We start from the raw sequence: 14437 nt of genomic DNA, 5'->3' as shown, positions 1-14437 counted from the left end.
CTTGTATCAGTGTAGTTGTAAAGATGTATTTCAGAAAATTTAGCCTGCAATTGAAGAAAAGAATTCACAAGTTAAACAAACATAACATAAAAGCATAAAATTAGATAAACTTCACGCATCTTCTGTCAGTAAAGGCACTGGTTATTTTCAGAAAGTTCACCTTGAAAATGAAGAAAACAATTCATGTTTATCACAAGTTAAGTAATTCATCATATACCCATACAATTAAATAAATCTCATACATCTCACATCAGAGAAGGACTGGTTATTTTCATAAAATTCAGCCTGGAAGTGAAGTAAACAATTCATATTAATCACAAGTAAAGTAAACATAATGTACTTTCCCAAAAAAGTAACACATATGCGATCTGCATTTTAAACATCTATTAATTACCTATTGTCATCAAACAATCGTCAAAATATGTAACACATGTATTGATAACATGATTTTACACAATTGCACAAATAAAAAATCAGTTTAACCAGAAAATGTTGATATTGATGAGAATTTTTACAAGGATTAGAATGGCATTACCACAATGCACCAGAAATCACCTTCCAGTTGACACTGTGCAACAAAGAGCATTCACTGTCTCATAATGAAAACCCAGATTACTTTCAGAAATTGGTATTCGTTTTGAAGGAGTTTCAAGGTCAAATCACTATGTTGGACATCTTGACTCTGCAACATGGAACATCGCCATTGCAAGAATGCATGCTGGACATTGCCAATATTCTCTTGCCAGGCAATTGAATGTTAGTCTGAGCACCTTGTTGCAACCAAACAGGTATAACAAATGACTGTCCCCGTACAGGTAGACCTCGGGTTACCACTGCAGCCCAAGATCAGTACATCTGGGTACTGCAGTTTCGTGATCATACTGACATGGTTCACACCACAGCAGCCAGGGTGCCTGGACTTCAGAGAATACCCAGTCAAACTGTTTGGAACAGGTTGAAAGAGATTGGTCTGAAAGTCAGGAAACCTGACGTCGGGATCGGGCTATGTTACAAGTCACCATCGTGCTCATCGTCGCCATTATCTAAAAGTATACACTTGGTTGTATAGACATTACATTCTTCTAAGCTGGTGTAAAATTTTATACACTTAATAGTCTATTTGTGGATGAGTTATACATGCTTGAAAATACAACATTTTCACAACAGATTTCTCGTCTACATGTGTCTTTTTTTTGATAGTATATAAAACATACAATTAAAAAAGCCTCAGACATCTTCAGTGACTGAAGGCAGTTATTTCTGAAAATTCAGCCTGCAATTGAAGAAAACAATTCATGTTAATGATAAGTAAAAATGCATCACATAAGTCCATACAATTACATAAACATCATACATCTCATGTCAGTGTAGATACCAAGGTTATTTCAGAAAATTCAGCTTGGAAAAGGAAACAGCAGTTTATTTTGATGACAGGTATAATCAGCATTTGTACTTGTTATTGCCAGAGCAGCAAATTGAGAGTTCACAAGTGAAGAACCAGCAGGATATATAATGATAACAGTGACAGAAAGCCTGAAGATATAGATTTCTCAGATGTTTACTATTTTGGCAAAACCAATAAGCCCTAATAGTGAAATCAAAACCTAGAAACATAATCTGGGCATACCATGATTAGAATCTATAATCACAGGTACAAGTCAACCACATGGGGAAAAAACAACATCCTATACACCTTGGCCACTTAGATCCCCAAATTCTGGAAATACAATAGTTATGTGTCCATTTATGTAGTGCCTAACCCCACAATAGGTATGCTAACAATGAATAGCACAGCACATTATTACCCTGGATAACCCAAGCTGGCTGTTTGGGGCTAGACGGTTATTGTCACATGACTTATTCCACAGGTACGCATTTCTCTCTGAGGTGAGACCACATGTATGAAAAACAAGCAAATAAACAGAATCATTTTGATATTAAAATAGATACTGCTCTTCTCCTCCTTTTACCAAACCTAAACTGGGAGCAGGGGCAAAGCAAGATGCATACTTATGTCGCTGGTTTTGAGTTAAGAGGGAGCTATCAAGTGATACCCAAAGAATGGAGTATCAATGTAATATGTGACCTGAATTATTACAATTGAATTTCCTCTATACACACTGCACAAGCCTCATGGTTTCCATTCAGTTGTGAGTTACCTTTATTATTCATGTTTATTTTTGGAAATGGAAGTTAAACAGAAAGTGGCTGTCTGCATAATTAATAAAAGGCCATATCATTCAACAATTATCTCCTCTTAATAAGGAAGCAATATTGCTAATGTGAAAATGAATTTCAACAGAGCATTTAATTTCATTTCAATTTAATCAAATATTTTTTCATATTTTCACAGATTTGGGAAAATCAGAAAGTTCTCATGCATCTTTTTAGCTGCGTAGTGATGCATGGTTTCACGATATGATACACACCTTGACATTAACTATGAAATCAGTGAAATACTAGATATCATATTGTATGTGTTAAATACATGACAGTACATATTTGTAACAAACTATAATAGAACTAATAATCTAAATGTAGCAATCATTGTACATTTGTGATACCATGGCAAGACACCTGAATGAATTATCTACACACAATGACGTTTCATATCCTTCACAAACTATATGTACCTTACCCTGGGGTGAAAGTGTGTGCACATGTCGGGAAACGCACAATCATGAATGTTCTTGAGCTAAATAAGGCTTAAAAACATCTCCATTTAGACAGTACCTCCAATGAACAGACAAAATGGCAACTTGTGATTACAACTGATGGTATGTAAGTATCCATGGTTGTTCAATTACAATGTTGTTTCACTGGCCTCATGTTTGTATTATCTTTTCAGTCTTCAACGTTGTTAAACAAGTTTTCTCTGTTGTGCCTCTGGTATGTATATATATACACCCCCTTGATTTTGACATAGCTTGGCCAACTGGTTAGCTAAAGTTGGAAACTATTTCGCATACTGACTGAAAGCACTGATTATTGCACAATTCTGACTGTGCCATAAGTATACAGTTATAAATATCAATTCAACAGTGGCCAATGTGTTAAAGAAAAACTAAGCAAATCCTGCCTCACAGATGGGATACTTCATAAACACATGCACAGGCAAGTCAACTATACAACTGACAAACATGTGAACATATGGTAAATAACAATATGGTATCTGTCAGACTTATTCCTTTAACATATGCATAACATTTGTGTCAAGACCTTATAAACAAAACCAAAGATTATCTAAGGCTAGCCATATGTGGTACACTATAACATATCTGTGAATCAACCATTATAGGCGTTTAGACTATCTGAAGATATCAGGGAGCAATATAGCGATTGCTATATCAACCATGATAACTATTTAGATAAATTGTTGATGGCTATAAATGTCGTGCCTTATCAATTTGTTTTCTGTCAAATGCCAAGATGACAATTTGTCAAAATGAAATGAGCGATTGATATGCCATGAGGGTTGATAGGGAAATATTATTGAAAAAGTAACATTTCAAAATGAGATATTTTCCATCACATAACACTTTGTTTTTCATAAAGGATAGGTTCCATCACACCCGAAATAAGAAAAGAAATTAATTGATCTATATACTATGAGAAGCAGCATTATTATCAACTTACCTGTTCTACACGTATATCCCAGTCTCCAAATATCTTTTTACCTCTAAAGTATTTTGACCTGCAAGTAAAATGTCACCTATTAAAACATTAAATAAAACGTGATGTAATGCGGATATGATAATACAAACACAAAGGAACTGATTGTCAGAATCTCATATATGTCATTCCTTGTAAAATATTCTATAGTAACAAATATCATTAAGACCTAGTTCTGGACAAACAAAATCAAATATTTCCTTCAGCATACAAACATACACTGTCCAGACAATGGTTTCCAGCCATCATTTCATCTAATGTCATTTTAATGTCAACGTACCTTTGCCATTAAACAAAGAGCTAAAGTGACGGTAGGCAGAAAAACTAAGAAAAAACATACTCCAGTTTCTCTTCAGACAAGTATTTTTACATGATGGAAATCTAGAATCAAATAGGATGAAAATGATTAAGTGTCCCAAGCTCAAATAATGTTCCTTTTACACTGTAATGATCTGTGGATTCATATTTTCAAAGTCTCACACCAGCTGTGCGTCTTGTTATGTTACACTGTCGAAAATTACTGTGATGCTCATGCTGACTTAATGCCATGGTTTCAGCAGGCAAAATGGAGTATCGATACTCAACATACTTCTTAATTTCAGTGTATGACATGTGGTCAGTTTAAATGTAAATACTATTTTGAAAATAATTCATTCAAAGTTCCAAATATTTGTTTCTTAGTTTCTCCACTCCATGAGTAAAACTGTTAAATTCCACATGTGGAATAAATGAAGATATAACATCTACAACACAGGATTAACTTGGATGCACTTGTTCATCCTGAGGAAAACACGTTAAGCCACTAGCAAGGGGAATGACAAAGGTAAATAAGCATATTGAGAAAATAAACTTCCATTTATTACCTTAATTTAGACATATACAATCATAAATATTTTGTTGATTGTAAGTCTGTCAAATCTAAGAATGCTGTGATGCTATATCACTTTCCTAAAATGTGGGTAAGTTTTCAGTAATACTGTAATGTTGAATGTTGATATCAGCTGACCCACTGCAATGTTGAATACCATTAATAAGCTGACCAGCTGTAACACTGAATATCTATAAGCTGACCAATTGCAATGTTGAATATCAGATATCAGCTGACCAACTGTGATTTTAAATATCAGCTGACCAACTGTGATGTTAAATATCAGCTGACCAACTGCGATGTTAAGTATCAGCTGACCAACTGCAATGCTAAACATGAGATATCAGCTGACCAGCTGAAATGTTGAATATCTGATATCACCTGACCAACTGCAATGTTAAATATCAGATATAAGCTTACCATCTGCAATGTTGAATATCAGATATCAGTTGACCAATCATTAACCAACACAAAACTCAAACGAGTCTGGTCAGAGCACTGACATTTGTCAAGCTTTATATCATTTTGAAGATGTAAAACTTTTAAAGGATTCCAACACAAAACTCAAATGAGTCTGGTCAGAGCACTGACATTTCTCAGCATCTCTTAATACTGCACATAGCAAAAGTTATCAGAGTCATAAATAAATATTATGACTGTAATGTTGAATATCTTATATCATCTGACCAACTGTGATGTTGAATATCAGATATCACCTGACCAACTTTAATGTTGAAATCAGATATCAGTTGACCAAATGTAATGCTGTTATCAGATGACCATCTGTAATGTTGATATCAGATATCAGTTGACCAACTGTAATGTTGAATATCAGATATCACCTGACCAACTGTAATGTTGATATCAGACATCAGGTGACCAACTGTAATGTTGAAATCAGATATCAGCTGACCAACTGTGATGTTGAATATCTTATATCAGCTGACCAACAGTGATGTTGAATATCAGACATCACCTAACTGGTCAGGGCAACAATCTGAACATCACTGCTGTTCAACAGAGACTTAAGCACAACACATGTCCACACTGAAGTGCATTACTCTATCTCCGTCTTATGAGATATTCATGCCTGGACAATTACATTGTAAAACAAACATTTCCACTTTCCACAAAGCACTTGTTTCTTACAGATAAATAAGTACACTGAGTCATGGAACTACAAACATCAGGTAATTCTATTTGCTTTTGGATTAAATCCATCAGGTTGGTGTTGAATTGTCTCGACATGAACTGAAGAAATCAATAACAAACACAAAACATTCCTTTTTCTCTCCAGGATCTATTTCCATAGAGACTTGACATAAATACGTTGCTCAGTGAAGATCAAGGTAGTTACACTAAAGACTCATTTGTATTTTGAAGATCAATACACCACTTCTAAAAGTCTTCCACACTTTTTCATCAACATTTCACTATGTTCATTATCCATTTACCATATCTGTTAAGGAAGAGCAGGAAGGCCTTAAACATGCACCTTACCACCACCTTATGTCCCAGAGAAGTTAGATAAACGAATTTAATGTTAAAGGAGAAATATCAGATTTCTGAATTTTCAAAGCCATACTTGTGCCCTGTAATATTTGAAAACTATGCCATCATATAACTATATTTTGACAAATTTGTAAAATTTAATGCATAACACATCATCAGGAAGGCTAAATTTTTCAGATGCCCTGGGAAGACTATTATAAGTTTGTCTTTTTCCAGGACAGCAAATTATGGGAGTACCGCCAAAGTTAAGATAGGGAGCCAGGAAGCATAATCCATGTCGGGAGTAGAGAGAATTCTTTTCAAAACATAGTTCCCTTCTTTAGAACTTTATACTTAAACTTGTATACTTTCATAAACCACCATTGGTGGTGCAAGAGCGAAGAATATACAATACTAACAAATGTAAATAAATGTAAACATGCGTCATGATGATGCGTTGTTTACGTAACAATTTATGTCAGTGAGATAAAAAGTGATACTCATTAGCTAAGTTTAAAATTGACAGGCGACATGACCATGTTAATTGTTGACAAATTGGCCCAATTGGGATATTTCTGGGAGATAGAAATTCATCACTAAATAAATTACAGGTACATAGTCTACATAGGCATGCCATGTTCTTTCAACCATAGCATCGTGTTAGAAGCACTGTGAAAGCTACATGCATTGAAACGATTTTAGCCTTCCCGGTCATGAACTTCATTCGTCATGACAGATAAACTTGATACAGCGGGGGTTTTCCTCTATTTAAAAAATGCTGCTATAGCAGTATGCATTTAAGTGTGCCACAGGGCATTCAAGAAGTTTAGATATGCCCTTTTACATTTAGATGTGGCAAGGAGAAAAATGCATTCAATTCATTTTTCAAGTCAGTAAATGTCATTTCATCAAACATCAAAGAGTTGAGAAAATGAAATGAAGAATACAATTATTAATTTTGGAATGCAAAAGAAGTACATTCTGTGTGCCATTCAGTTCAATAAGTTTATACTCAGAGCACATTTTCACTGACTATAATCCTTATCATTTAGTATTCTGGAGTACATGATTTCAAATTGTAAGCTAGTGAGTTAGTTTAGTTTTATGCTGCACTCAGCAATATTCCCGCTATATGGAAATAATCAAGTCCAGATCAGACCATCCAGTGATCAACAGCATGAGCATCTATCTGTGCAACTGGAAACCGATGACATGTGTCAACCAAGTCAGCGAGCCTGATCACCCAATCCCATTAGTCACCTCCTACGACAAGCATGGCAAGCCTTTTATGGCAAGCATGCATTGCTGAAGGCCATGATTGATTTCACCTCAAATTGTTCTTACCTCAAAGGGAATCTATTCCAATTATGCCATCAAGTGTATAACAGCACCACAGGCACAATAAATATATAAAAAACATGCTACAGGAGAACTAATTTGATTATCAAACAGATTCTAGTGAGCACTAACTGAAAATAGAGTATCACTGTGAAGACACGCGGTGCTCATGAAAATGACAAGACACCATGACATGACACTAGAATAGACATGACATGACACATGGTTAAAGTAATTTCCAACACTGAAATGTCATGTGCTGCTAGTACTGCCATCCTGTTTATGGATGTATTGCGATGCACCACCATGATCTTGCTCAAGTGCTGCAAGTACTACGTTCCTGTTCATGGATGTATTGCAATGCACCATCACAATCTTGCTCAAGTGCTGCAAGTACTACCTTCCTGTTCATGGATGTATTACAATGCACCACCATGATCTTGCTCAAGAGCTGCTACTACTGCCATCCTGTTTATGGATGTATTGCAATGCACCACCATGATCTTGCTCAAGAGCTGCAAGTACTGCCATCCTGTTTATGGATGTATTGCAATGCACCACCATGATCATGCTCAAGTGCTGCAAATACTGCCGTCCTGTTCATGGATGTATTGCAATGCACCACCATGATCTTGCTCAAGTGCTGCAAGTACTGCCGTCCTGTTCATGGATGTATTGCAATGCATCACCATGATCTTGCTCAAGTGCTGCAAGTACTGCCGTCCTGTTCATGGATGTATTGCAATGCACCACCATGATCATGCTCAAGTGCTGCAAGTACTGCCGTCCTGTTCATGGATGTATTGCAATGCACCACCATGATCTTGCTCAAGTGCTGCTAGTACTGCCGTCCTGTTCATGGATGTATTACAATGCACCACCATGATCATGCTCAAGTGCTGCAAGTACTGCCGTCCTGTTCATGGATGTATTGCAATGCACCACCATGATCATGCTCAAGTGCTGCAAGTACTGCCGTCCTGTTCATGGATGTATTGCAATGCACCACCATGATCATGCTCAAGTGCTGCAAGTACTGCCGTCCTGTTCATGGATGTATTGCAATGCACCATCACAATCTTGCTCAAGTGCTGCTAGTACTGCCGTCCTGTTTATGGATGTATTGCAATGCACCACCATGATCTTGCTCAAGTGCTGCTAGTACTGCCGTCCTGTTCATGGATGTATTGCAATGCATCACCATGATCATGCTCAAGTGCTGCTAGTACTGCCTTCCTGTTCATGGATGTATTGCAATGCACCACCATGATCTTGCTCAAGTGCTGCAAGTACTGCCGTCCTGTTCATGGATGTATTGCAATGCACCACCATGATCTTGCTCAAGTGCTGCTAGTACTGCCGTCCTGTTTATGGATGTATTGCAATGCACCACCATGATCTTGCTCAAGGGCTGCTAGTACTGCCGTCCTGTTCATGGATGTATTGCAATGCATCACCATGATCATGCTCAAGTGCTGCTAGTACTGCCTTCCTGTTCATGGATGTATTGCAATGCACCACCATGATCTTGCTCAAGTGCTGCAAGTACTACCTTCCTGTTCATGGATGTATTGCAATGCACCACCATGATCTTGCTCAAGAGCTGCTACTACTGCCATCCTGTTTATGGATGTATTGCAATGCACCACCATGATCTTGCTCAAGAGCTGCAAGTACTGCCATCCTGTTTATGGATGTATTGCAATGCACCACCATGATCATGCTCAAGTGCTGCAAATACTGCCGTCCTGTTCATGGATGTATTGCAATGCACCACCATGATCTTGCTCAAGTGCTGCAAGTACTGCCGTCCTGTTCATGGATGTATTGCAATGCATCACCATGATCTTGCTCAAGTGCTGCAAGTACTGCCGTCCTGTTCATGGATGTATTGCAATGCACCACCATGATCTTGCTCAAGTGCTGCAAGTACTGCCGTCCTGTTCATGGATGTATTGCAATGCACCACCATGATCTTGCTCAAGTGCTGCTAGTACTGCCGTCCTGTTCATGGATGTATTGCAATGCACCACCATGATCATGCTCAAGTGCTGCAAGTACTGCCGTCCTGTTCATGGATGTATTGCAATGCACCACCATGATCATGCTCAAGTGCTGCAAGTACTGCCGTCCTGTTCATGGATGTATTGCAATGCACCACCATGATCATGCTCAAGTGCTGCAAGTACTGCCGTCCTGTTCATGGATGTATTGCAATGCACCATCACAATCTTGCTCAAGTGCTGCAAGTACTGCCGTCCTGTTCATGGATGTATTGCAATGCACCACCATGATCTTGCTCAAGTGCTGCTAGTACTGCCGTCCTGTTCATGGATGTATTGCAATGCATCACCATGATCATGCTCAAGTGCTGCAAGTACTGCCGTCCTGTTCATGGATGTATTGCAATGCACCATCACAATCTTGCTCAAGTGCTGCAAGTACTGCCGTCCTGTTTATGGATGTATTGCAATGCACCACCATGATCTTGCTCAAGTGCTGCAAGTACTGCCGTCCTGTTCATGGATGTATTGCAATGCACCACCATGATCTTGCTCAAGTGCTGCTAGTACTGCCGTCCTGTTCATGGATGTATTGCAATGCACCACCATGATCATGCTCAAGTGCTGCAAGTACTGCCGTCCTGTTCATGGATGTATTGCAATGCACCACCATGATCTTGCTCAAGTGCTGCTAGTACTGCCTTCCTGTTCATGGATGTATTGCAATGCACCACCATGATCTTGCTCAAGTGCTGCTAGTACTGCCTTCCTGTTCATGGATGTATTGCGATGCACCACCATGATCTTGCTCAAGTGCTGCTAGTACTGCCTTCCTGTTCATGGATGTATTGCGATGCACCACCTTTTACATGCTCATCATGCTAACATACTTGTTTGAGCTTTTCATATATTTCCCTGTTTGTGCAATAATTATTTACAGTTTGGGGTAATCAATAGTGACATATTTGGATGTGGTATTATATTTCAACAAATGAATTTCAGATAAAAAGGAATGAAAAATGTGTGTCCATTTAAGTTGACAGTTAAGTTCTGGGCACACAGTACTTGTCAACCTGGAATTGAAGGAGGCTTGGCACTATTTTCTTATCTCTCCCAACACAAGAAGATCAATGTAGCCCTGATACATGGCAGCTGACTGTGCAGATTTCCGATCCTATTTAAGCCATACCCCTAATCTACGATTACCTGTTTGAATCCCAGTTTAAGGAGCCCATGAAGATCAAGGCTAGAATTGGTCTTCAGCAACCCATGTTTGTCGTAATAAAAAGAGGCGACTAATAAGACAGTGGTCAGGCTCTGACTTGCTAGAATATTGCTGAATATGGTGTTAAACACAAGCCAGCAATAATTATACATGCAAATAACCAACATCCAAACTAGTTCACATCAGTGTTGTTCCATGTTCATCAGTGTTACATTCATAATCATGGGTTTGAGTAAGCCGCTAAGGCTGCCATCAACTTTGGCATGGTGCCCACATCAAACAGACTTGCTGTAATGCTACAGGAATATTGGTAACAGCAACCCAAACTTTGACGCTTGAACAGTAATCCGTAATCAAAGTCATTACTACTGCTGTCCTTCAGACCTAACACAACTAGCACTTTGCATTGAGGTTCATTTATGTTCACCAACACAAACTAAAAAGTGTAAGAAGGCTGATAGTCTCTCAACCTAGGCTGTTGGGTTGTCAGGCTCTTTATCAGAGCACTGACATTTCTCAGCACCTCTTAATACTGCACATAGCAAAAGTTATCAGTTGTAAATAAATATTACTGATCCTTTTTACACAGGGGAGAGAGAAAGAATTGAAAGTCAAACTGAACACTCTTCATCAATTTGTTGGATTCATTAGACCTTGCCACTTTCCATACTTGAATCAGGAACTGGATTATGCAATGCTCTTGAAGATGATTAAGATTAACTGTGGGCCTGAACTGTATCCCATGTGAACTAAATGTCAGCAAGTAATAACCAACTCTCGGTAGAGCGCAATGACCAATCAAACGTGCCACTCTGCCATAACAGAATGCATGGCCAACATTAACAGAGACACAGAGAAGCCAGTCAATGCATCCCAAACTGATGATTTCCACGAATCAATTTGCAGCACAGCCAATGTATTGATTGGCACAAGGCAATCCTATTCGAATGAAATCAGATATCTTCAAGGTAACTGCTTTCAAAATTAGGGGATAATTTTTTTTCAGAAATTGAGAATTTTGTCTTTATAGAAGTCTTTAAGTAGATTTTGTGGTGTTACAACATTGGTTGAAAACTACACACCATCTCTGTAAGTTACACCTGACACTGCACTTGGGGATCAGAGAAAACATACAAATTTGTAACAGCTGAAAGGTGGGTGAGCGTGTAAAGAAACACAACAAATATTTTGGGTGTATGAAAACATGTCTGCTTTATTTTGGTGGAGTGAGAGAGTGTTGGCTTTCCACCACTCTTAGCAATATTCACAGTGGGGGACACCAAATATGGCTTCACATGTGGGAAATCAAATCACGGGTATTCAACATGACAAGAGAATGCATTAACCACTAGGCTACCCCACTACCCCTATTTTGATGGAAAGAGTTGCAGGTCACAGAAATGTACCTGTGTAGGAACCATGAACACTGGGTGGTACATGTTGACAGATGAATGGTCATAATCAGGCCAAATCTTGGATTCAAACCTACAAAATAGGATCCAAAGTTACATAAATAATGTGCCTACTATGACCCAACAATGAAGTAGGATAGGTACTGTTATTAAGCCTAGTTCTTCAAGGGAAGTAGTGATTGATTTCCATCTTACTGCCATTGTAATGAAGAAGGAGGTCACATTGCTACAATAAATGCTGCATAAAACTCTACTAAATCATTTCAAAGAAAACGATTTTATTTAGGCAACCAAAATAAATGACCCAGTCCTAGCCAAATTCCTTACAAGCCAGTCATCTGAGTAAATGTATATTGAGTCTTACAGTTCTGTCAGAACAATCCAAGGTGCCTAGGATCTTAGACAGAACCACTACATACTTCATGAATTCATGCCAAGAATGCAGTAAGGTCATGCATAATTCCTGTATGATCAACACATATCAAGAGGAACAAGTGACTTCTCCATCAAAGGTGCTTCGATTGACCTTTGAGAGTTGTCTCCCTTGGGAATAACTGAATCCTATGGTTGTAGGTTTGAATCCCAGGCAATGACCTTTGGCTTATAATTACCCATGAGATACACTGACCCCAAAAAGAAACGCATAGCTGAAATCTCATTTTTAAAGTAGATTTTTTCGGAAAATATGGAATGGAATGACAATTAATGTAAATATTAAGTGTTTTTATAGTCAATACAACCAAAACAGACAAACAAACACAACCTCTGGTGATTATTCGCCACACCACAACACCTTGAAAACGCTTTGTATAATCTGCACGTGGGAAAATCTGAAAGCATTTTGCACGTGCAAATGCAGGATCTCAATCTTGATTATGATGGCTATAAAAGGGGACAGGTCCTGTTGCGATTCATTCTTCGAATTTCTTTCTATGCGACGCGAAAAATGCCAAGGTTAAATGAAGAAAACAGAAATAGAGCCATTGGACGTCTGGAAGCTGGGGAAAGTCAGTCATCAGTTGCCAGACGTCTGAATGTGAGGCAGAGCACGATTTCCCGTCTCTGGCAACGATACACGCAACACAACTCGACCAGAGACCGTCCAAGGAGTGGGAGACCAAGGGTGACAACTCCAGCACAAGACCGCTACATCCGGGTGCTTCATCTGCGTAATCGGGCCGTCACTGCTACGTATACCGCTGATCACGTTCCTGGGCTGCGTAGAGTCTCTCCACAAACCATCAGGAATCACCTAAGAGAGCATGGAATTCGACCTATGCGACCTCATGCAGGACCTGTTCTGCATCCCCATCACCGTCGTGCACGTCTTCAGTGGTGCAGGAACGTTCGGGCATGGAACCTCTTGAATTGGAGGAGGATCTGGTTCAGCGATGAGTCACGTTTTCTGCTCTACAGACATGATGGAAGGATGCGTGTTTACAGACGTCGAAATGAGAGATATGCTCGACAGTGCATTCGTGAGGTCAACAGACACGGTGGTGGAGGTGTAATGATGTGGGGAGGCATATCTATGAACGGCAGGACACAGTTGGTGCATGTGCAAGGGAATCTCAATGCTGTACGCTACCGGGATGAAATTCTGAACCGTCATGTTGTTCCTACAATTGACGCTAGAAGGGAAATTTTCCAGCACGACAATGCAAGACCGCACACAGCACGCATTACCACGGATTTCCTTGCCAACAACAACATTACAGTTCTTCCATGGCCCTCAAAATCGCTGGATTTGAACCCAATTGAACATTTATGGGACCAATTGGGTAAACGGTTACGACGTCGACAGCCGCAGCCACAGACACGTCTACAGTTGGTGAATGCGTTGCGAGATGAGTGGAGAAGAATCCCACAAAGGCGGATACGACGTCTTATACAGTCAATGCCCAGGCGATGCAGAGCAGTGATTGATGCCCGTGGTGGTCACACCAGATACTGACTTTCTCACTATGCCATGGAAAATAGAGACGCTTAATACCACTGTGAATGATTGTATATGTCTTGACACACATTTGTTAATACCCGTGTGAATTATCATTGCTCAAGTTCCATTACTTTTTGTGCAATTTAAGTTAATAAATCATCTCTCATAACATTGGATTTTCACCTATGCGTTTCTTTTTTGGGCCAGTGTACCTATTTTGGTGGGTTTTGCCAGAGTGGAAAAATTCCGGCAATAGTTCTGGATTCTTGTTTTTTTCCTACATTTATCTTGCAAAAGCTGAGTTGAACTTGGATGCTGTTGAAGGTGGCATAAAACCCAATTCATTCTCTCACTCTGATTTCAGACAAACATCTCTTGTGCTTACTTCACAGAGAAACTATAACTAAAAATGGTTGCGGAACATTGTCAGGACATTCATCTGACTTTGAATCAAAATGTACAGAAGGAGTTTCTTGTTGGCATATGAAT

General features: G+C 39.0%; 1 protein-coding gene across 4 annotated transcripts in view; it reads right to left on the bottom strand.

Annotated features, from left to right (window-relative positions):
* LOC137296197 (synapsin-like) overlaps window positions 1-14437 on the bottom strand; it is a 119413-nt gene that overhangs the window by 49744 nt on the left and 55232 nt on the right. For all 4 annotated transcript variants that reach the window (XM_067827928.1, XM_067827927.1, XM_067827931.1 and 1 more), the window contains exon 4: window positions 3637-3694. In XM_067827928.1, the coding sequence (XP_067684029.1) occupies window positions 3637-3694 (58 nt within the window). The remainder of the gene's footprint in view (window positions 1-3636; window positions 3695-14437) is intronic.

The sequence above is a fragment of the Haliotis asinina genome, chromosome 9, assembly GCF_037392515.1.
Source record: "Haliotis asinina isolate JCU_RB_2024 chromosome 9, JCU_Hal_asi_v2, whole genome shotgun sequence".
NCBI classification, from domain to species: domain Eukaryota; kingdom Metazoa; phylum Mollusca; class Gastropoda; order Lepetellida; family Haliotidae; genus Haliotis; species Haliotis asinina.
This window is presented reverse-complemented; position numbering and strand designations above follow the sequence as displayed.